Genomic DNA, 24,220 nt, shown 5'->3' with positions numbered 1-24,220 from the left:
GCCATGGCAGCCAGAGAGAGATAACTGGACATGTTTCTACTGAGCTCTCTGTTGCCGCTCTGTAGAAACCTCACTGCCACCGGCACTGCTAGAGCCATCACTGGGGGACGACTGTAGTTCTGTAGGAGGGAGAGACAGGGAGAAGAGAGACAAAGACACAGAGAGATTGTGTGAGAGAGACAGAGATTTATGTGTGTGTGTGTGTGTGTGTGTGTGTGTGTGTGTGTGTGTGTGTGTGTGTGTGTGTGTGTGTGTGTGTGTGTGTGTGTGTGTGTGTGTGTGCGTGCGTGCGTGCGTGCGTGCGTGCGTGCGTGCGTGCGTGCGTGCGTGCGTGCGTGCGTGCGTGCGTGCGTGCGTGCGTGCGTGCGTGCGTGCGTGCGTGCGTGCGTGCGTGCGTGCGCGCGCGTGCGTGCGTGCGTGCGTGTGTGCGTGCGTGTGTGTGTGTGTGTGTGCATCCTATTAATGGCCTACAGTATATGGACCCTTAGTGATGCACATTGACAATTTAAGGGAACAGAACAGAACAGAATAGAACAGAACAGAACAGAACAGAACAGATTAGAATAGAACAGAACAGAACAGAACAGAACAGAACAGATTAGAATAGAACAGAACAGAATAGAGGATAAACAGATGGCTCTCTTTACATAAAGACTAATTTCTGAGCTCAAGGAGAGAGTGTATGTTTCTCTGCATGTAGACAGTGGTGTCCCAAGGCCTAATTTAACATCCACTAGCGCCCCCAAGGGGATGGTTTGGGGACATTTAGAAGGGCTAGAAATGGGCAAAAGTACTGTCCAACTGCTCTCCTGAAGATCTACATTGTATCCAGACTTTTTTAAATCAGTTGTGTTAATGCTGGGCAGAAACAAGAGTCCTATGGTCTGAAGGTGACCAAAACCCGATTTGGTGACCACTGAGTTAGTGCTACTATCTTCTATCGCCATAAGACAAACACTGAAACATACCCAAACAACTATACAATACTCTAACAGAAAACAACTATACTATACTCTAACAGAAAACAACTATACTATACTCTAAAACACATTGGTGCTGTATCATTAGAGCTGATGAGCTACAGTACAGTGTTGTTATAAGGGAGTAATGCTAAACTCAAATTTATGACTAGAGAAGTGTCATACTTCTGTACTTCCGGCAGGTGGCAGTGCAGGCAAGGCTTTCTCTCTGCACATCCAAGAGTCTTACTAAAAACAACAGCACAGTCCTCTCTCTGTTGATATGAGGAATCAACACAAACACACACGCAAACACACACTCACAGACACACACGCACACACACACACACACACACACACACACACACACACACACACACACACACACACACACACACACACACACACACAAACACGCAAACACACACACTCACGCACACACGCAAACACACACACTTACGCACACACACACACGCACACACACACACACACACAACACACACACTCACGCACACACACACACACACACTCACGCACACACACACACGCACACACACACTCACACAAACACGCAAACACACACATTCACACACTCACACAAACACGCAAACACACACACTCACGCACGCACACACTCACACACACACACACTCACACAAACACGCACACACGCACACACACACGCACACACGCACACACTCACGCATGCACACTCACACACGCACGCATGCACACTCACACACACACACACACACAGACACACACACACACAGACGCACAGCACAGCACATGCACCGTCCTATTAGAGTGAGTCACTGTAATATCAGGCTGCTCTCAGATCAAAGGAGCTCGTCCAGAGACTCAGAGGAGTTCAGCCATCAGACTCAAACTCCAGAACAGACAAGGAGCTCACTAATGAAGACTAACCAGACAAGGAGCTCGCTAATGAAGACTAACCAGACAAGGAGCTCACTAATGAAGACTAACCAGACAAGGAGCTCACTAATGAAGACTAACCAGACAAGGAGCTCGCTAATGAAGACTAACCAGACAAGGAGCTCACTAATGAAGACTAACCAGACAAGGAGCTCGCTAATGAAGACTAACCAGACAAGGAGCTCACTAATGAAGACTAACCAGACAAGGAGCTCGCTAATGAAGACTAACCAGACAAGGAGCTCGCTAATGAAGACTAACCAGACAAGGAGCTCACTAATGAAGACTAACCAGACAAGGAGCTCACTAATGAAGACTAACCAGACAAGGAGCTCACTAATGAAGACTAACCAGACAAGGAGCTCACTAATGAAGACTAACCAGACAAGGAGCTCACTAAGGAAGACTAACCAGACAAGGAGCTCGCTAATGAAGACTAACCAGACAAGGAGCTCGCTAATGAAGACTAACCAGACAAGGAGCTCGCTAATGAAGACTAACCAGACAAGGAGCTCACTAAGGAAGACTAACCAGACAAGGAGCTCACTAAGGAAGACTAACCAGACAAGGAGCTCACTAATGAAGACTAACCAGACAAGGAGCTCACTAATGAAGACTAACCAGACAAGGAGCTCACTAATGAAGACTAACCAGACAAGGAGCTCACTAATGAAGACTAACCAGACAAGGAGCTCGCTAATGAAGACTAACCAGACAAGGAGCTCACTAATGAAGACTAACCAGACAAGGAGCTCGCTAATGAAGACTAACCAGACAAGGAGCTCACTAAGGAAGACTAACCAGACAAGGAGCTCACTAAGGAAGACAATTTCAATTTAAGGGCTTTATTGGCATGGGAAACATATGTTAACATTGTCAAAGCAAGTGAAGTAGATAATAAACAAAAGTGAAATAAACAATAACAATTAACAGCAAACATTACACTCACAAAATTTCAGGAAGAATAAAGACATTACAAATATTCATATTATGTGCAACTATAAATAAATATGTGCAAATATCTCTCTATCTCTCTCTCACTGTTTTTGCAACTGTTGTTCTGTGTGTCAGAGTGAAAGTGTGTTTGTTTTTGAGACTGGGGTGTGAACAAGAGTGCATTTGTGATTGTGCAGTTGTCTGGGGCTGTGTGTGTGTAAGTGTGAGTTTCTTTGCGTGCGAGTTTATGTGTATGAGTGTATGTGTGTGTGTGAGTGTGTGCAGAACCACTAGAACCCGATGAGCCTGCATGCGTGCGTGCGTGCGTGCGTGCGTGCGTGCGTGCGTGCGTGTGTGTAGTGTACCTGCAGAATACAGCTGGTGATGTCAGAGGCTATCTTGGCATGGGGTGTGTCTTCGTCTTTACCCTGGGGGGTGAGGTTGTGTTCCAGACAGGACTCCCACAGACCCACTAGTGCCCCACCATGGCGCTCGATGGACCGTGTCTCCCTGATCGCCGTGGTGATACGCGTGATGCAGATCTCCACCACAGCCTGGTCATTGTCATTGGTCAGGTAGTCCTGCAGTCAGCAAATCAGAGGGGAGACGAGTCCGGATCAGCCAATCATGATCAAGGAACAATGAGGAAAGAGCATGCTTGTTTTTAATATGGTTTCAAATGGAGTCAACCTGAAAGCTATCTAACACATGTTGGGTACTAACTTCTAAACTTGAAATATGAAATATCCTCATTCATGTTATAATATTAGAACCGAGGGTATGGAAATCTACTGAGTGAGAGAGGGGGATTACAGGAAGTTCACATTCTGTCAGAACATGTTATTGTTACACATCAGGTATCCTATGGTGAGGAGAAGGGTTAACATCTGGTACAAGTCAACAGGACAGCCGTGAGTTGGGGATGAGTGAGGAATTTGGGCCAAGGTCATCTCAGATGAAGTGAGAAAGAACAGGCATCGCTAAAATCCTGTCTAGCAACAGAGATGTGTTGGCTATCCAGATGTGTAAGGAGGAGACTCGGCATGGGAGGAAGGTATAAATATATGAGCTTGTGTAAATATGTCTTTGTCTTATGCAGCTGTGCATGGTGTCACCAGTAGGTGAATACACTTGGTTTGAGCTTCACTAGTCATCTGTGAGTTTTACTCTATTTAGGAATCTAACACACAGACCCAAATCTCAAGGCTGCAATACCTTTTGGTCTTAGCTTTCCCTTGACACTCAAATTATCAAAGGAAAAATACTCTTGACTTTTTCCATGTTGAGGTGGAAATGTTCAGATATTCAAACTATGGCCCCATCTAGACAGTGTCTGAATAAGCTGTTGGGTTAGATTCTTCCGCAGACGCTTTCATTCTTTAGTTAAATGATGACTGAGAGACTGTGTTGGATGGGAAATGAGGACATGTGGGCCCTGGAGTGATGAGAATCATATCATATCTGTTATCCCAGGGAACAGTCCCAAGAGACACACCTGCCATAAGCTGCTATCCCAATGGGAGTGTGCAGTCAGCATGGAAATGACAGGTGTGTTGGGTGAGGTGATGCCATGTCTGCGTGTGTGTGTGTGTGTGTGTGTGTGTGTGTGTGTGTGTGTGTGTGTGTGTGTGTGTGTGTGTGTGTGTGTGTGTGTGTGTGTGTGTGTGTGTGTGTGTGTGTGTGTGTGTCTGCACGTGGCTTCGCATGTGTGCATGTTTGTGTGCTTGCATAGGCAACTCACAGAAGAACAATAGATAGCTTGGACCTCTAGTGACTCAAAGAGACAGTCATCTATTTGTGTGTGCATGGATGCGTGTGTATGGGTGCATGGGTGTGTGTGAGTGAGTGTGTGTGTGTTTGTGTGCTTGTGTACGCACAGGAGAGCAGGAGATAGCCTTGATTTCCTCCAGGGCCTGTGAGAGACAGTCCTCTATCTCAGAGTCCTCCAGGGAGAAGAGGTCTCCAGCCCGGGACAGGTCCCTCTTGCCCAGCACCAGGCCAAACAGTTGGTGCATGGTGTCTGCTACACATCAGACCCCTGAGAGAGAGAGAGAGAGAGAGAGAGAGAGAGAGAGAGAGAGAGAGAGAGAGAGAGAGAGAGAGAGAGAGAGAGAGAGAGAGAGAGAGAGAGACAGAGACAGAGAGAGAGAGAGAGAGAGAGAGAGAGAGAGAGAGAGACAGAGAGAGAGAGAGAGAGAGAGACAGAGAGAGAGAGAGAGAGAGAGAGAGAGAGAGAGAGAGAGAGAGAGAGAGAGAGAGAGAGAGAGAGAGAAGCAAAGGAAGAAAGAAAGAAGGGGGCTCTTAATAACGAGTTATCAGCGTCTCCTGTTTTAATATGTAGAGTGTAGGCGAGAGAGAGAGAGAGCCATCTAGGCGTAATCCTCTCCCCTGTAGTTCTACAGGTGTGGTTAATGAAGTTAATCTGTGACCAGTGTATCTCCCCACCACACTAATATGTGACCCTTTATGGAGCGCTCCACCGACACTCACAGCTGTACACTGCCTCCCAAGGACAAACACCACCACATATCAGCACAGCAGAGGAAACGGCTGCATGAATGAATGTGTGGGAAGCTCCCAGGAGCGGTGAGATTCCTCATTTAAAAAGGTAACCATTTACCCCCCTCACCTGGGCTCCTCCGGCCCTCTCTGGAAATATTAACACTCAGAGAGGTACAAAGAGGGGTAATCCTATTCAGTTTTACTGTACACACATGGGTCAGGGACGATTGATTATTGATTATTCTGACTGTGTGTTATCAGACACGGACGCAAGAACACACACAAACAGTAATATACACTGAACAAAAATATAAACGCAACATGTAAAGTGTTGGTCCATATTTCATGAGCTGAAATAAAAAATCTCAGAAATGTTCCATTCGCACAAAAAGCTTATTTCGCTCCCTGTTAGTGAGCATTTCTCCTTTGCCAAGATAACCCATCCACCTGACAGGTGTGGCATATCAAGAAGCTGATTAAACAGCATGATCATTACACAGGTGCACCTTGTGCTGGGGACAATAAAAGTCTACTCTAAAATGTGCCGTTTTGTCACACAACACAATGCCATAGAGGTTTTGAGGGAGCGTGCAATTGGCATTCTGACTGCAGGAATGTCCAACAAAGCTGTTTCCAGATAATGTAATGTTAATTTCTCTACCATAAACCAATGTCATTTTAGAGAATTTGGCAGTATGTCCAGCTGGCCTCACAACCGCAGACCATGCCAGCCCAGGACCTCCACATCCGGTTTCTTCCTGCGGGATCGTCAGGGGTGTTGCTGAGGAGAATTTCTGTCTGTAATAAAGCCCTTTTATGGGGATAAACTGGCTCTACAGTGAGTGGGCCTGGCTCCCAAGTGGGTGGGCCTATGCCCTCCCAAGCCCACCCATGGCTGCGCCCCTGCCCAGTCATGTGAAATCCATCGATTAGGGTCTAATTTATTTATTTTAATTGACTGATTTCCTTATATGAACTGTAACTCAGCAAAATCTTAGAAATTGTTTGGCACAATTTCTGAAATCCTCTGTTGAGTGTTTTACTACATTGAAGAGCTAATGTGGAGGAGACTACAGTTCACCATCAAACCCAATTCCTGCCCACAGAGTCCATGGCAACACATCGCCGGGATACGGAGGCGGGAATGCTCATTGGCTTATGCCAGTTCTGAATCCAAACAACCACACAGCCATCAACACAGAGGGATGGGTTGGCTTTATCTCTCCTGGCAGTAAGGCTGGATACAACTTGATAGGGCACAATCACTATAGGTTTCAAATTAGATATTTCACTGTGACACTGACACCATTAGAGTACCATTAATCAAAGTGTATTTTATCACCTGTGATGAGAGTAGGTGTGTGGAAAGGGGAAAGAGAGACAGAGAATTAACCAAAAAACAGAGCAAACTGGAATGCTATTTGGACCTAAACACAGTACACACTGGCAGAATCCCTGGCCACTGTGACTGACCCAAAATTAAGGAAAGCTTTGAATATGTACAGACTCAGTGAGCATAGCCTTGCTATTGAGAAGCCACCATAGCCTGTCTTCTCTTGAGAGCCAGGTCTGCCTATGTGCACACTGCCCACAAAATGAGGTGGAAACTGAGCTGCACTTCCTAAACACCTGTCAAATGTATGACCATATTAGAGACTCATATTTCACTCAGATTACACAGACCCCAAAATAATTTGAAAACAAATCAAATTTTTATGAACTCCCAAAAGGGTGAAATACCACAGTGTGCCATCACAGCAGCAAGATTTGTGATTTGTTGCCACAAGAAAAGGGTAACTAGTGAAGAACTAACAACATTGTACACTACCAGTCAAAAGTTTTAATACACCTACTCATTCAATGATTTTTCTTTATTTTTACTATTTTCTACATTGGCAAAGGGTGGCTATTTTGAGAATCTCAAATATAAAATGTATTTTGTTTTGTTTAACACATTTTTGGTTACTACATGATTCCATATGTGTTATTTCATAGATGTGATGTCTTCACTATTATTCTACAATGTACAAAATAGTAAAAATAAAGAAAAACCCTTGAATGAGTAGGTGTTCTAAAACTTTTGACCGGTTGCGTACATACAAACCATATTTACGTTTATTTATTTTCCCTTTTGTATTACAACACATTGTTACAACACTGTACAGAGCCATAATATTACATTTGAAATGTCTCTTTCTTTTGAAACTTTTGTGAGTGTAATGTTTACTGCTCATTTCTGATTGTTTATATCACTTTTGTTTATTATGTATTTCACTTGCGTTGGCAATGTGAACATATGATTCCCATGCCAATAAAGCCCTTGGAATTGAATTGAAAATTGAGAGAGAGAGAGAGACAAACAGACAGACAGACAGAACGAGAGAAAGAGACAGAGAGAGAGAGAGGTGGAAGGAAGGAAGGATAGGGAGAGAGAGAGAGAGAGAGAGAGAGAGAGAGAGAGAGAGAGAGAGAGAGAGAGAGAGAGAGAGAGAGAGAGAAAGACAGAGAGAGAGAGAGAGAGAGAGAGAGAGAGAGAGAGAGAGAGAGAGAGAGAGAGAGAGAGAGAGAGAGAGAGAGAGAGAGAGAGAGAGAGAGAGATGGAATGAAGGATAGAGATAGAGAGAGAGAGAGAGAGAGAGAGATGGATAGTATTTCAGTGTCCTGAATTCCTGGTGTAACCTGCAGACCCCTCACACACTGAGCTTCCATTATTCCACCTGAATGCCTTCTGTCTGCACTAGGTCCACACACACACACACACACACACACACACACACACACACACACACACACACACACACACACACACACACACACACACACACACACACACACACACACACACACACACACGCACACGCACACGGTGTGCGGTGTGACTGAAATAGTTCTGCCAGTTCTGCCAGCAGCTTCTGCCTCTGATCTCCTAACTCTGCTTTAGTTTGGGAGTTAAGTCCCAGAATCACACACAGTCCCAGACTATAACACACAGCCCCAGACTATAACACACAGCCCCAGAGTATAACACACAGCCCCAGAGTATAACACACAGCCCCAGAGTATAACACACAGCCCCAGACTATAACACACAGCTCCAGACTATAACACACAGCCCCAGACTATAACACACAGCCCCAGACTATAACACACAGCCCCAGACTATAACACACAGCCCCAGAGTATAACACACAGCCCCAGAGTATAACACACAGCCCCAGACTATAACACACAGCCCCAGAGTATAACACACAGCCCCAGAGTATAACACACAGCCCCAGACTATAACACACAGCCCCAGACTATAACACACAGCCACAGAGTATAACACACAGCCCCAGACTATAACACACAGCCACAGAGTATAACACACAGCCCCAGACTATAACACACAGCCCCAGACTATAACATACAGCCCCAGACTATAACACACAGCCCCAGACTATAACACACAGCCCCAGACTATAACACACAGCCCCAGACTATAACACACAGCCCCAGACTATAACACACAGCCCCAGACTATAACACACAGCCCCAGACTATAACACACAGCCCCAGACCATAATACACAGCCCCAGACTATAACACACAGCCCCAAACCATAACACACAGCCCCAGACTATAACACACAGCCCCAGACTATAACACACAGCCCCAGACTATAACATACAGTCCCAGACTATAACACACAGCCCTAGACTATAACACACAGCCCCAAACTATAACACACAGCCCCAAACTATAACACACAGCCCCAGACTATAACACACAGCCCCAGACTATAACACACAGCCACAGAGTATAACACAAAGCCCCAGACTATAACACACAGCCCCAGACTATAACATACAGCCCCAAACTATAACACACAGCCCCAAACTATAACACACAGCCCCAGACTATAACATACAGTCCCAGACTATAACACACAGCCCCAGACTATAACATACAGCCCCAAACTATAACACACAGCCCCAAACTATAACACACAGCCCCAGACTATAACATACAGTCCCAGACTATAACACACAGCCCCAGACTATAACATACAGCCCCAGACTATAACACACAGCCCCAGAGTATAACACACAGCCCCAAACTATAACATACAGCCCCAGACTATAACACACAGCCCCAAACTATAACATACAGCCCCAGACTATAACACACAGCCCCAGAGTATAACACAAAGCCCCAGACTATAACACACAGCCACAGAACTCATCACACACTTGTATATTTGGTACAGTATAATTGAAATATCCCACATAAGAAACAACATGGTTGTCTGGTATTTGTGTGTTGTGGTTGACCAGTCAGTTCTTTGTGTGTAAGAGCAGGCCTGAGGAATTCAGCTCTTAAACAATCAGCTAGTTACTATTAATCACCCGGCTACAGATCAGCAAGCTCAGGAATGCAGCCTTTAAACACACAGACTCAAACACATACTGAGACATGTGTGAAAGAGAGGCTGGACACAGGCAAGTGATTGTGCATTAGCTCCAGAGGGACCCTTGCGTGCTCCCCAGCCCTAGTCCAGAGAGAGAGCTCCTGAGTGGGGCACTAGGTGAGGGGTGACGGGGAACGGGAGGTCTGGCGCTAGGGTAGGGGGTATGTCAGGACAAGAGAGAGAGAGTGAGACAGAGAGAGAGACAGATAGATAGAGTGAGAGAAAGAGAGTGTGTGAGAGAGAGTGTGTGTGAGAACGAGAGACAGACAGACAGACAGACAGACAGACAGACAGACAGACAGACAGACAGAAAGAACACTGGTCCTTTTGTGTGCTCTATAAGTGCCCCCCCCCATCTCTGTCTCAGTGCTCACTCAGCCCTGTCTCTGTGTGATATGCACCTGCTGAATAACATCTTTATGTTATAACATAACATCCCTTTCCTTCTCTACCATCCATAGACAGGAAAGAGCGGAAATAATGGTTCGTTGACATGATTATCTCCTGCACAGAGAGGGCAGTGACTGTTTGGTAATAATATCTAGTTAACATGTTTATCTCCTGCACAGAGAGGGCAGTGACTGTTTGGTAATAATGTCTAGTTGACATGTTTATCTCCTGCACAGAGAGGGCAGTGACTGTTTGGTAATAATGTCTAGTTGACATGTTTATCTCCTGCACAGAGAGGGCAGTGACTGTTTGGTAATAATGTCTAGTTGACATGTTTATCTCCTGCACAGAGAGGGCAGTGACTGTTTGGTAATAATGTCTAGTTGACATGTTTATCTCCTGCACAGAGAGGACAGTGACTGTTTGGTAATAATGTCTAGTTGACATGTTTATCTCCTGCACAGAGAGGACAGTGACTGTTTGGTAATAATGTCTAGTTGACATGTTTATCTCCTGCACAGAGAGGGCAGTGACTGTTTGGTAATAATGTCTAGTTGACATGTTTATCTCCTGCACAGAGAGGGCAGTGACTGTTTGGTAATAATGTCTAGTTGACATGTTTATCTCCTGCATGTTTTCACATTGACTAATGTATGTGGTCTCAGTAAGTCCTATAACAGGAATGTGTGCTTGTGCATGTGGGAAGAATATCACATCCTGGTATACTGGCATCAGAACAGGACAGAACGCTGCCTGGGGTCTACACACACACACACACACACACACACACACACACACACACACACACACACACACACACACACACACACACACACACACACACACACACACACACACACACACACACACACACACACACACACACTCTTAGTTATCCACATAATTACGGCGTGGCTTTGTGATATGGGGCAGCAAGAGAGGGGGATGAGGGAGGGAGCTTAGATTCTATTCCAGGGAATGTTTACAAGGAGTGTTTGAATTCCAGAATTCACTCAACTAAAAGACCAAACGAAACCAGATAAATATTCACTTTCCCACCCTTTGAATAGCTCTACTGTTAATCACCGTAGGATCAGAATGGCAGAGATCCACCTGTGTGACTGTTTTGCATGTTATTTTGGCATAACATGTTTTTGCCGATTGCTTATGAAAGTGAATACTTAAGACAAAAGCATCAACACCTTAACTTTTGTAACCATGCCTTAAACAAAGGCACCAAAAGTACAAACACATTTTCTGCTTTGCACTTAGTTTGCAATTCTGCAACACACCTTGCAAAACACTACACACTGTTTCTTACATTTGACACTTCGTTCAATAACGAAATCTCTTGCAATCATTGGGAAAACACTTCTATTCAAAATTCAAAACATACCTGAAATTGGCAGCACACACACACACACACACACACACACACACACACACACACACACACACACACACACACACACACACACACACACACACACACACACACACACACACACACACACACACACACACACACACACACACACACACACACACATTAAAACACTTATACAGTAATTGAACTCCAATTAGTCTGAGCCTTACCACTACAAATAGACCTCAGGTAAGATCCCCTCTTTTGTGAAGACTATGCAAACATGGAGGCAGTGAGAGTGAGAGCGAGAGGAAGAGGAGTAGGAGGAGGACGAGGACAAGAACAAAGAAGGGGACCAGGCAATAGACAGAGACGTATTTCCGACGACATTAGGGCCACTTTGGTGGACCATGTCATAAATCATGGCCTGACGATGAGGGAGGCTGGGCAGAGCGTCCAGCCCAACCTGAGTCGCCACACAGTAGCATCCATAATACAGACATTTAAACTGAAGAACAGGTATGTCTTCAACTTTCTACACTAGATTGTACCTATGTAATTGTTGCACATCATTCTGCATCACAGTACATTACAATGTAGTACTACAATATTATGTCTATGCTCCTCATTGAAGAAAAAAAATGTGGTATAGTGCTGTGAAGTACATGTAATACAGTTTTGATGTTACTGTGTACAGTATGACAGTACAGTATGTGAAAAAGAGCCTAACCAATGACATCACAGACAGTTCTGTGGGGGCACGTGCCTTGTCTGTAGCTTGTAGTTTGCCTGAATGTGTCTCACCCAACCCACCCCCCCACTCCCAACCCCATCCTTGTGTGAAAATGTAGACATTGTAGTCCTGTGTTTTGAGTTACGCCATATTCACGGTACAGTGTGTTTGCATTTTCTGTTACAGAGAGTCTCAACTTTGATGCAGCTGCACAGCCTCATAAGTTAATTTTCATTGATTAAGCTGGATTCAATTTAGCTAAAATCAGGAGTCGGGGCCGAAATGATATAGGACAAAGAACCGTTGTGAATGTCCCTGGGCAGCGCGAGGGGAAATATCACCTTTTGTGCCGCCATTAGTCTGCAAGGAGTTCTCCATCACCACGCCACCCTGGGTCCCTACAATACTGCAACACATAATCATATGTCTGGATGCACTACATAATGCAGCTGTACAGGACGGACCAGAGCAGCCCAGGTTTGTTGTCATCTGGGATAATGTTAGTTTCCACCGGGCTGCTCTGGTCAGGGACTGGTTCACCAACCACAACCACTTCACAGTTGTATACTTGCCCCCTTACTCCCCATTTCTCAATCCGATTGAGGAATTATTTCTGTCTTGGCGTTGGAAAGTGTATGACCGCCAACCACATGCCCGCCTGCCTCTATTGCAAGCAATGGAAGAGGCATGCGGAGACACTGAGGTGGGATCAGTCCAGGGTTGGATACGGCAATGCGATATTTTCCCCGTTGCCTAGCCAGGGATGACATTGCTTGTGATGTGGATGAGGTGATGTGGCCAGACCCTAACAGAAGACGGGACCCCATAAACCATCCAACCCATCCTTTACAATCCCTTACAATACTATTTTTTATTTACCATTGCACTGTACTTTTACTGTAATTATTTTTGTTTACATACAGTAACATTTTGTATTGAGTACAGTAATTCTACTTTTCTTTGTGTTTTAGGTTGTTGTAAAAACCTGCAATGGAAAAACAAATAAGCTGTATATATTTTTTTCTGAAGCCTTTCTATTTTTGTGTTAATTGAAATGGGAGTAGATGTACTGTACTGGAACAATCTTTCACAGAAGCTTTTATGAGAAAATTAAAAAAGGTATACAAAGTACTAAAGACAGACAGTGTTTTGTATAAAGTACATCAGTGTGTTGCTGCTTTGAAAGAGTAATTAAAATGGTGTATGTGTGTATCATTTTGTTGCAAAAATGCCATTTTGAAAAAGGATTGTTAGGTTTTCATGGCAGAGTTTCATTTTGCCGTAGAAATGAGATATTTATCTCCTAGTGTTGTGTGTAGAGTTTTGACACAATAAGCCAAATTCCGCAACAAGTGTGTAAAGCATTTGTTGTAACTAATTGTGTGAGTCTCATTAATAACTAAAGACAAAGTCACTGAGAATAGATCTCCTGAGGGCTATCCTGACAATAGCAGCATCGCAGGATGAATGAATAGAAGGAAAGCTATTTTTAAAAACGCTGCAGAACTGCACGAGTGGACAACCATGGGAGTGTTTGTGTGTTTGTGTTTGTGTGTGTGTACGTACTTGGGGATGCTTCTGCCGTCTCCATTATTTATGTCCTGCAGTTACACAGCTGTGGAGCAGCAAGAGGGAGAAATGACAAGAAATTATCGGTCAGGACAGTGGGTGGGTATACTGAGAGAGTATAACACACAAACACACACACACACACACACACACACACACACACACACACACACACACACACACACACACACACACACACACACACACACACACACACACACACAGGTGACACATACAAGCAATAAATCACTTTTAGAGGCCAGCATCTTCAGCCACAGAGAAAGAGAGAGAGAAAGACAGAGAGTGACAGAGTGACTGAGAGAAAGAGAGACAGAGAGACAGACAGAGAGAAAAACATAGTAAAACGACATAATCTGTTTCAGTAGCTATAACTATATAGCTAGCTGTCATCATCTAAAATAACCCTAATTTATAAACAGTTCTTATTTGATTAATGGTGGTCGGACCCATCTATGTGAAGTTTGCCACAAAAGTGGACTTTGCGTTAGCCTTCAAAATAAAGGTATGGCATAATTCTACTATTTGTATTAATTTGCATCACAGTCAATGACATACTTTTATTTTGAAGGCAAACTGCAAATTCCACTATTGTGCCTAATCCTTATTGTAGCTAGCTTCACAACACATAACACGGTCAGCTTCACAACACATAACCCGGTCCGGTCGGGCCTCACTTGCCAGATGAAGCTAGCTGGCTGCTTATAACGTTAGCTTTGGGCAACAGAGTTAAGTAGCTGGCTAGCTATTTATTTTCATGAACTGAAGTTCAATTTCAATAGCCGAACAACAAGAGGCAACCTAGCTAATACTTACTCACAAAGATTCCTAAATCATTGCTAAGAATAATGAAAATGACTGCAGTTTCTACTGGTCATTGTTTTCATGCTGGTTGTATTGGTGCTAGCTAGGTACCAAGCTAAAGCTAGCTACCCCAGAAGTTGCGGTCGAACAAGTGATGCTTTATTACCAACGCGGTATTGTAAACACATCGTTCGTGGCCGGTGTTTGCTTGTTTGCAGACTTTCTTGTACAGCTTTGGCAGTGCTACTGTATTTTTTTGACACGCAAAGACCCAAACGGCGTTCCATAGTATGTATGTCATGAAGATAATAGCAGTGACGGTATTACTGTGTAACTCCGGTAGGGCAACATCTGAAAAACGAGCGCACTTGGTAATGTGTACCGGTGCTCGACCAGTCGGCGAAAGCCAACATCACCCACGACTTAGAACAGTTGATTGTCAAGGGCAATGAGTTCCATTATCTTGGCTTTAATGGATTTCGCTTTTGAGTTGTCTCGCTGAAATGTTCTTACTCTTTCAAATGGACTCCTCGACTTGTTGACTGCTCGATCCACACAGCAGACATTGTGTGGGTTAGGTGTTACATCTGCTCCTGCCACGCCCTCTACTGCTCTTCCTGTGTTTCCTTGACCTGCCGCCTCTCCCCCAGTGTTCTCTCCCTCTCCCTCTCCCTCTCCCTCTCCCTGTGTGTGTGATTGTGTGGGCAGAGACAGGTGTGCTTGAGTCAGAGCAGATCCCCACCAGCTGCAACCTGTTCCATAATCAAGACCTCTACAAATACTCAGTCCTGCCACTTCCACACTGCCAGATCGTAATCTCTGCTCAGTCAGTCTACGTTTCTAGCCGTTTGTTACTATTGAGATCCTGTTATCCTGTTGTGCCTATTTTCCTCTCCGCTACAGTTCTGCCCGCTCTGACTCTGGTCCCTGTCTCCAGTCCCACGTCTCCTCATCCTGCTACTCTGCCCTGGATTCCCCACTCTACTGCTCCCTTGGATTCCCCTCCGGACCTGCTTACCCTGTCCCAACCCCTCTCGCTCCAGCCTCAGCCTCAGCCTCCGCACCTGGTTTCCTGCAACCCGCCCGAGCTTCCCCTGGCCTGCACGCCATCTTCCTCCTGTGTTTCAATAAATACCTTGGTTACTTCATCCCAGTCTCCTTTACGTGGCGTCATTACGCCATGTACCTACGTTATATAGGTATGCACGGTAGCATTGACATCGGTTTTTAACATCGGTGTTAAACTAGACAATCGGGCCGATACAGATGTTGCCATTTTTAGCTAATATCGGCCAATCCTGATATATCGTGCATCCCTATCACAAATAGTTTCATATTTATAGTAGTTTACAGTCAATCTAAAAAACTGGAGGCCCCTTACACTTCAATTTTGTGATGCAAAAATACTAGCAAAATGCATAGCACTCAGAATTAAAAGGGTTTTACCAGGTATTGTTCATCCTGACCAGACAGGTTTTTTACATGGACGATACATTGGAGATAATATACGATAACTACTAGAAATAATAGAACATCATGAAACATATAAGAAGCCAGGAATTTATAGCGGATTTTGAAAAGGCATTTGATAAAGTAAGACTGGATTTTATTTATAAATGCCTGGATTTTTCCAATTTCGGTAATTCTCTTATAAAATGGGTAAAAATAATGTCTAGCAACCCCACGTGTAAAATAGTAAATAACGGCTACTTCTCAGAGTTTTGAATTGTCAAGAGGAGTTAACAAGGGTGTCCGCTGTCACCATATCTATTCGTTATGGCCATCGAAGTGCTAGCTATTAAAATCAGATCCAATAAAAACATTAGAGGATTAGAAATACAAGGCTTAAAAACAAAGGTGTCCATGTATGCCGATGACTCAAGTTTTAAATTAAGTCTGCAAGCTAGATCCCTGCAATGTCTCATTGAAGATCTAGATAACTTTTCTGTACTCTCTGGACTAAAACCTAATTATGATAAGTGTACAATATAACGTATTGGATCCTTAAAAAATACAACTTTTACATTACCCTGCAGTTTACCTATAAAATGGGCTGCTGGTGAAGTAGACATACTCGTTATTCATATCACAAAAGATATAAATAAGCTCTCCACAATGAATTTCAATAGAAAACTTGTAAAAATAGACAAGATCTTGCAGCAATGGAGAGGTAAATACCTGTCTATTTATGGAAAAATTGCCCTGATTAACTCCTTAGTCATATCTCAGTTTACTCACTTACTTATGGCACTGCCTTCTCCTGATGATTCATTTTTCAAATCATATGAGCAAAAAATATTTAGCTTTATCTGGGACGCTAAACCAGACAAAATAAAACGTGCTTATCTATATAATGAATATGAATTGGGTGGGTTGAGATTATTAAATATAAAACCACTGAACCTCTCTCTGAAAGCTTCACTCATTCAAAAGTTTTATTTGAACCCTAAATGGTTCTCAAGTATATTACTAAGAAAAGCTCATCCATTGTTTAAAAATTGCCTTTTTGCCTTTGTGCAGATTGCCATGTCTCATTTTCAATTAATTGAAAATTATACTTTTTTCAAAGTATCTCTCTTTTTCAAACAAGCATTGCAGAGCTGGCTACAATTTCAATGTCATCCCCCTGAAAAGATAGAACAAAAATTACAACAAATATTAAGGCTGAACTCAAATGTGCTGGTTGATAAAATACCTGTATTTATGGGAAAGATGTTTGAAAATGGTATTTTGTTCTTAAATGATATTGTAAATTGGAATGGTAGAGTTATGTCCTTCATGGAGTTATCAGAATTGTACAGAAAGGTCTGCTCAATCCAAGAGTACAACCAATTGATTACAGCATTGATCCAAAAATGGAGGAGGCGGGTGGCAGCGGGAGGAGGTAGGGAACTGGTCTGCCCAATATAAAGGATCAAAACTGTCGGAGGAATAAAAATAGCATAAATAGGAAAGTATACCAGTTTCATTTGAGGACCAGGATGTTGACAACTGTGCCATACAGATTGCAAAATAGTTGTGAAGAGATTTTTGATGTACCGATTCCATGGTACAGGGTGTATGAATTTATATATAAAACAACTGTAACGATCGTCTAAGGGAGGAGACCAAAACGCAGAGTGGTAAGTGTTCATGCCTTTTAATGAGAAGTGAACACTTAGACAAAAATAACAAAGTGAATAAACGAAAATCGAACAACACGAAACAGTTCTGTCTGGTACAGACACAAAGACAGAAAACAACTACCCACAAAACACAAGTGGGAAAAGGCTACCTAAGTATGGTTCTCAATCAGAGACAGCGATAGACAGCTGCCTCCAATTGAGAACCACACCCGGCCAAACACACAGAACACAAAACATAGAATGCCCACCCCAACTCACGCCCTGACCAAACCAAAATAGAGACAAAAAAGGATCTCTAAGGTCAGAACGTGACAGTACCCCCCCCAAAGGTGCGGACTCCGGCCGCAAAACCTAAACCTATAGGGGAGGGTCTGGGTGGGCATCTATCCGCGGTGGCGGCTCTGGTGCGGGACGTGGACCCCGCTCCACCTTAGGCTTGGCCCACTTAGGTGGCGCCTCTGGAGCGGGGACCCTCGCCGCCGACACCGGACTGGGAACCCTTGCAGCGGGCCCCGGACAGGAGGGCGACTCTGGCAGCTCCGGGCTGGAGGGCGACTCTGGCAGCTCCGGGCTGGAGGGCGACTCTGGCAGCTCCGGGCTGGAGGGCGACTCTGGCAGCTCCGGGCTGGTGGGCGTCGCTGGAGGGTCCGGACTGGAGGAAGACTCTGGAGGGAGTAGACGCAGAGACAGCCTAGTGCGTGGGGCTGCCACAGGGCCCACCAGGCTGGGGAGACCTACAGGTGGAGGCACCGGATGAACCGGGCTGTGGGGAAGCACTGGAGCTTTGGTGCGCAGCCTTGGCACCACACTCCTCCAGGCTGAATGCCCACTTTAGCCTGGCCCCTCCAGAGTGCAGGCACAGGTCGAACCGGGCTGTGGGGAAGCACTGGAGATCTGGTGCTCAACGCTCGCACCTCTCCATTAGGCTCAATGCCCACTTTCGCCCAGCACGGGCGGAGCGCAGGCATAGGACGAACTGAACCCTCCCAGCGCCCCGGAGACACAGTACGCAGAGCTGGTGCAGGATACGGCACACCGGAGACCAAATACGCTGAGCTGGCACAATCCGCCCTGGCTGGATGCCCACTCTCGCATGGCACTTCCGGGGGGCTGGCCTATAGCGCTCCGGGCTATGAGCGTGCACTGGCGACACCGTGCGCTTCACCGCATAACACGGTGCCTGACCAGTACCACGCTGCTTCCGGTAAAGTCCTAGAACCGGACCCATTTCCCCCCCTTCCTCTCTGGTGGTAGAGAGAGGAGGGGGGGCTCTCTTTGATCCTCACCCAGAAGGGAAAGTCATGACGACAGCCATGCATTTTTTGTGCAACTTTTTCAAATCAAAGTCCCACACCTCATATAGCATAGCCCATAGACCTATATGTTTTGATAAGGTTTGTATCACAACCAAAGTGGCCAAATCATTTCTTAAAATTAAGCACATTAATCCGCTTTACAACAGGTGCAGAGCTTAAATGGCATACATAAGCAGCGCGTGAGTTTCAAGTTTGGGGAAGATAATTTTCACCATAAAAATGCACCTTTATATTAAAAGCATTACATGCATAATCGCATTTGCGGTCACTTCTGAGAATGGTGTTTTCCTGCTAATGGAACATTCGTGCTTATACCCTACTGCCGTGTGTGGATTGCTGCGCTTATAATGTTAAGAAATAGCCTAATAGTTTATTAACATTTTAAGCTAAACGCTCTGATCGATTGCGTCAGGCTGATTGCTTAAAACAGTTTTTTTATGCTAGTGGTTGTATTAATTTGGGATCTATCGCATCCCACAACTGTCCCAGACTATGTTTAGAATATTTATTTCTAGCACATAATAGAATAGATCACCTTTTGTACTATGGGGGATAGTAGATTGATATAAGCTAGTGTTTTTGTTGTTCGTTAGGCCTACTCATCTTGTTGGCTGACGAAAAGTAAATGACAGTTCTTCCAATATCTTCAATATGCGCCACGAAGTTGCGTCCCCGATGTGTCTGTCTTCACTTGTAGCCTGTGAGAAAGACCCAATCACATGACGGAAAGCCATGTGAGTCAGAGGTGCTTCGGCACGCAGCCGGGAGAAGGGAATTCTAATTAGTATATTTAGCCCAAGGGCACAACGACCACTGTCCGCAATAGGCATGGATTTTTTTAGGGGACATTATGGCCACACATTGGGGATGCAGCCGGGAAATTCGAGGCATTATCAAGTGCTTGTCAAATTGTGAATGAGAGATTAGTGAACTGTGTACAGCCTGCGCAAAAAAACACAGCAGAGCTCATGCCTTTCATGCGACTTTTTTCAAATCATCATTAGTCACATCATGCAGCCATAAAATGTATTAAAATCAAAACATATACAGTTGCCCAACATTTGGATCACAACTAAAGTTACATAAATAACTCTAAATTAAACATATAGTTGTACCTGTTTCTTTGGCAAACGCTCAACACAGAATAGCCGCATGTGCGCACTCCCTCAAATCGTTTGTGGAAATATCCTTTCTTTTTTATTCAGCTATATTCGATTGTATTCTTCATACTATAAAATAATGCCACGGAATTCTAAGCAAATCTCGTTTGAAGATGCTCCCCCAAACCCCTTTTATCCACCTCAGTCACAACAGAGACAACTGAGGGGTCCCAGAATCCCTAACATACACACAGAGATAAAACAACATAACACATTCACAAGCCACCATGTCTCTCACACATACTATTTGATACCAGCAGCCCATTTCATCATCAGACAAGCAGGCAGGGAGGGTTACATCACCATTCCCTTGAATTGAATTGAGAGAGAGAGAGTGAGAGAAAGGGAGAGAGAGGGAGAGAGATAGAGGGGGGATGGAAAGAGAGAGAGAGAAGAAAAGAGAGAGAGAGGGAGAGAGGGAGCGAGAGAGAGAGGGAGAGAAAGATAGAGAGAGGGTGAGAGAAAGATATAACGATAGAGAGTGAGAGAGAAGAAAAAAGAGAGAAGAAAAAAGAGAGAGAGAGAGACAGATAGAGAGAGAGATAAAGATAGAGCAATTCAATTTTGGAAACATGTAAAATACAGTGACCTACACTCATTACATTACCAAACCCTGCAATGCCAAGAGCTGAGCAAAGAAAAGTCCTCTCATCCAGCTGGTCCTGGGGCTGAATTCACACACCTGTTCTACTAACACACTGAAGCCTCAGGACCAGAACATCCAATCAATCGGAATAAAACAAGTTACAACACAGTCAAAACAAAACTGCATTGCTTATTGGGAAACACAAGCACAAGCACTGTCACGATCGTCGTAACATTGAAGAGAGGAGGACCAAGGCGCAGCGTGAAATGAATACATATTTAATAAACGAAGACGAAGAACACTTGACAAACTATCCAAAACAACAAACGACCGTGAAGCTATAAAACGAAAGTGCAGACACAAGCAACTAACGTAAAGACATAGACAATCACCCACCAACTACCTAATGAATATGGCTGCCTAAATATGGTTCCCAATCAGAGACAACGATAGACAGCTGTCTCTAATTGAGAACCAATCTAGGCAACCATAGACATACATACACCTAGACTGAACACTGCCCCATAAACATACAAAAAACCCTAGACAATACAAAACACATACATCCCCCATGTCACACCCTGACCTAACTAAAATAATAAAGAAAACAAAGATAACTAAGGCCAGGGCGTGACAAGCACAACGCAAAATGCAGTACTATCTGGCCGTAAATTGACAGTACAGCATGGCCATGGTTACTATTTGACCATGGTTACTGATCAAAACCTTAGAAAAACCATGACAAAGTACAGGCTCAGTGAGCACAGCCTTGCCATTGAGAAGGGTAGACACAGGAAAACCTGGTTCCATGTAGAGGAAAGGCTGTGCAACCCCTGCACAACAGCAGAACCTGAGACGGAGCTGTATTTCCTGACAAAATGTAAAAAATATAAAACAATTAGAGTGTCATTTTCCCAAATTTGAAACCCTTATTCAAGGTTTCAAAGACCTCTCTGATGAGGATAGTCCTGTTGGGGGAGGATGCAGAGAGCTGTGGGATGGCAGCGCACTACATTGCTGCCTGCCATAAGTTGAGGGACAGTGTCTGACAAACCAATCAACCTGCACATGTACTCTACTGTATGCTTATTGTTATTGTTGAATGTATGGTTATTTTGACACCTGGTTATTGTTGTTACTGTTGCCCCATTGACAATTTTGATATTTTTTTTGTAAATATCCAAAATAAGCTTTGGCAATATGTACATTGTTACGTCATGCCAACAAAGCAAATTTAATTGAATTGAACGAGAGTGAGAGAGAGAGGGAGGGAAAGGGAAAGAGAGAGAGAGAGAGAGAGAGAGAGAGAGAGAGAGAGAGAGAGAGAGAGAGAGGGGGAGAGAGAGAGAGAAAGAGAGAGAGATCTGGTGTTTTGGGGGTGGTAGAGCAACTGCCTATATATCCACACAAAAACACACATTAATTATTTAAGCCTCTGGATTTGACAGTTGGCTGTTATAGTCCAGGCTGCAGCTTAGCCTAAAAGCAGAAGTATGTATGGTAAGCCTAGATGGTTTTGAGCACTGCTGGCACTCTAATGCAGAGAGCACTCTGCAATGTGTCCCTCTCCACTCCACTGCTCAGAACTCCGTGACCTTGAGGAGCAGAGAATGGAATGTGAGCCAGCCACTCAGGAGAGGGGATGCAGAAACTCTGCATGACACAACACAGGAAGGGTCATTCCCCATGTCAGGTAATGCACCTAAACTTCCCATGTGAGAGACTGAGAGGCATTCCATAGCTATGGCATGGAGCCCTTTAGGTCTCACAAGAAAAAGGAAAATGAATGGGACACTCAGGCAGCGAGTGACAACGAAAGAGGGGGGGTGCAAATACCACCCATGGAAACGCAAGCATCATTCCGCATAAAAATACATTTAAAAACACTTTAAACATTAGATCTATACAATAGAAATGGTAGGTCATACTAATTATATCATTATATCGACGTTCTCTCAAATGGCCTGGTATACAAATGCGCCGTCTAATTACAAAACAAATCCGGCGCCTCTGTCTGGATGTACTTGTTTCCCTCCGTATGGACCAGCATGTTTCGTTACAGGAGTTTTGTTACGTTATCATTCAACAATTCCACATTTACTGACCTTAATGTATGATTTCTTGACCTCTATAATATCCATTTGATGACACACACTCGGTGTCCTTAAACTTTTCCGACATAGCAAGGGATGTCACACATTTCCATGGTATGCCATCGTGTTTAACCGGGCATTACTAAACAACAACAACGGCACAAATCCCGGTTATAACCTTTTAAATAGCTCACCCTTTATTCTGCAGACGTTAGTCAGTTTTGTGGGGGAAAGAAAGAAGCCTTCAAAATCCGTTAAAAACCGACTAAACGTATAGACTTGACGCACGGTCCCACGAGACAGTTTCTCCTCATTACAGTCCTCGTGCACTGTGAAAAGCGCGCCATCCGGTGGTAAAGATTCGCGCGCGTGGTCAACAGGTTGATTTGTTAATCCATTCCCAGGGAATTTGGACAATTTGTACCAGATTATATTATATAGTAAAACTGGTTTATAAACGGTTTATAAAGCCATTACACGTTAGACATTATCAGTGACTAAAGGTACACTTGCCTATAGGCCTTTAGGCTATGTTAACAAAATTATTCTGGCAGCTGTGGGCTACATACTTTGTGTTCTTTTCTGGCCTAGTATATGCCTGTGTCCCCAGGCCAAAACTGGCAAACTGGCCAAAACTGGCATTACCATCAGATTAAAAATGTCAGGCACAGATCTGGCCCACACACTGTAAACCACCAAATTAGAAAGGTGTGACCCTGCTCTGACCCTCACATTATGGAATGATTAATTGTTGAAGGTATGGCCCAGATCTGAAAAAAAAAATTGCAAAATAGAAAGATGCGCCCCAGGTCTGGCCCACCTCCTGCACAAAGGTATGACTGACTTCCCGCCTAGGTCCTCAGTCCAAATATGGACAAGATGCAGGCTACATTAAACCAGCTAAACCAGCATTAAACCAGCTAAACCAACATTAAAACAGCTAAACCAGCATTAAAACAGCTAAAACAGCATTAAAACAGCTAAAACAGCATTAAACCAGCTAAACCAGCATTAAACCAGCTAAACTAGCATTAAACGAGCTAAAACAGCATTAAACCAGCTAAAACAGCATTAAACCAGCTAAACTAGCATTAAACCAGCTAAAACAGCATTAAACCAGCTAAACTAGCATTAAACCAGCTAAAACAGCATTAAACCAGCTAAACTAGCATTAAAACAGCTAAACCAGCATTAAAACAGCTAAACCAGCATTAAACCAGCTAAACCAGCATTAAAACAGCTATACTCCCAAAATTATATTCAGATACTCTGCTATT

At 44.1% G+C, this 24,220-nt stretch overlaps 1 protein-coding gene across 2 annotated transcripts in view; it reads right to left on the bottom strand.

Annotated features, from left to right (window-relative positions):
• Positions 1-23,253, bottom strand: part of veph1 (ventricular zone expressed PH domain-containing 1) — a 205,119-nt gene extending 181,866 nt beyond the window's left edge. The window contains exons 1-5 of one of the 2 annotated variants that reach the window (XM_071357970.1): positions 23,138-23,253; positions 13,839-13,887; positions 4,709-4,869; positions 3,197-3,412; positions 1-119 (exon numbers count right to left, since the gene is read on the bottom strand). The exon at positions 1-119 is cut by the window's left edge and continues 56 nt beyond it. In XM_071357970.1, coding sequence (XP_071214071.1) covers positions 1-119; positions 3,197-3,412; positions 4,709-4,846 — 473 coding nt within the window. In that variant the 5' untranslated portion in view covers positions 4,847-4,869; positions 13,839-13,887; positions 23,138-23,253. The remainder of the gene's footprint in view (positions 120-3,196; positions 3,413-4,708; positions 4,870-13,838; positions 13,888-23,137) is intronic. The other variant, XM_071357969.1, reaches the window with a different exon arrangement.
• Between the last annotated feature and the right edge of the window lie 967 nt (positions 23,254-24,220).

Source organism: Salvelinus alpinus, chromosome 21 (assembly GCF_045679555.1).
Source record: "Salvelinus alpinus chromosome 21, SLU_Salpinus.1, whole genome shotgun sequence".
Classification (NCBI taxonomy): Eukaryota; Metazoa; Chordata; class Actinopteri; order Salmoniformes; family Salmonidae; genus Salvelinus; species Salvelinus alpinus.
The sequence above is the reverse complement of the archived record's forward strand: the minus strand, read 5'-3'. Positions and strand labels throughout refer to the sequence as shown.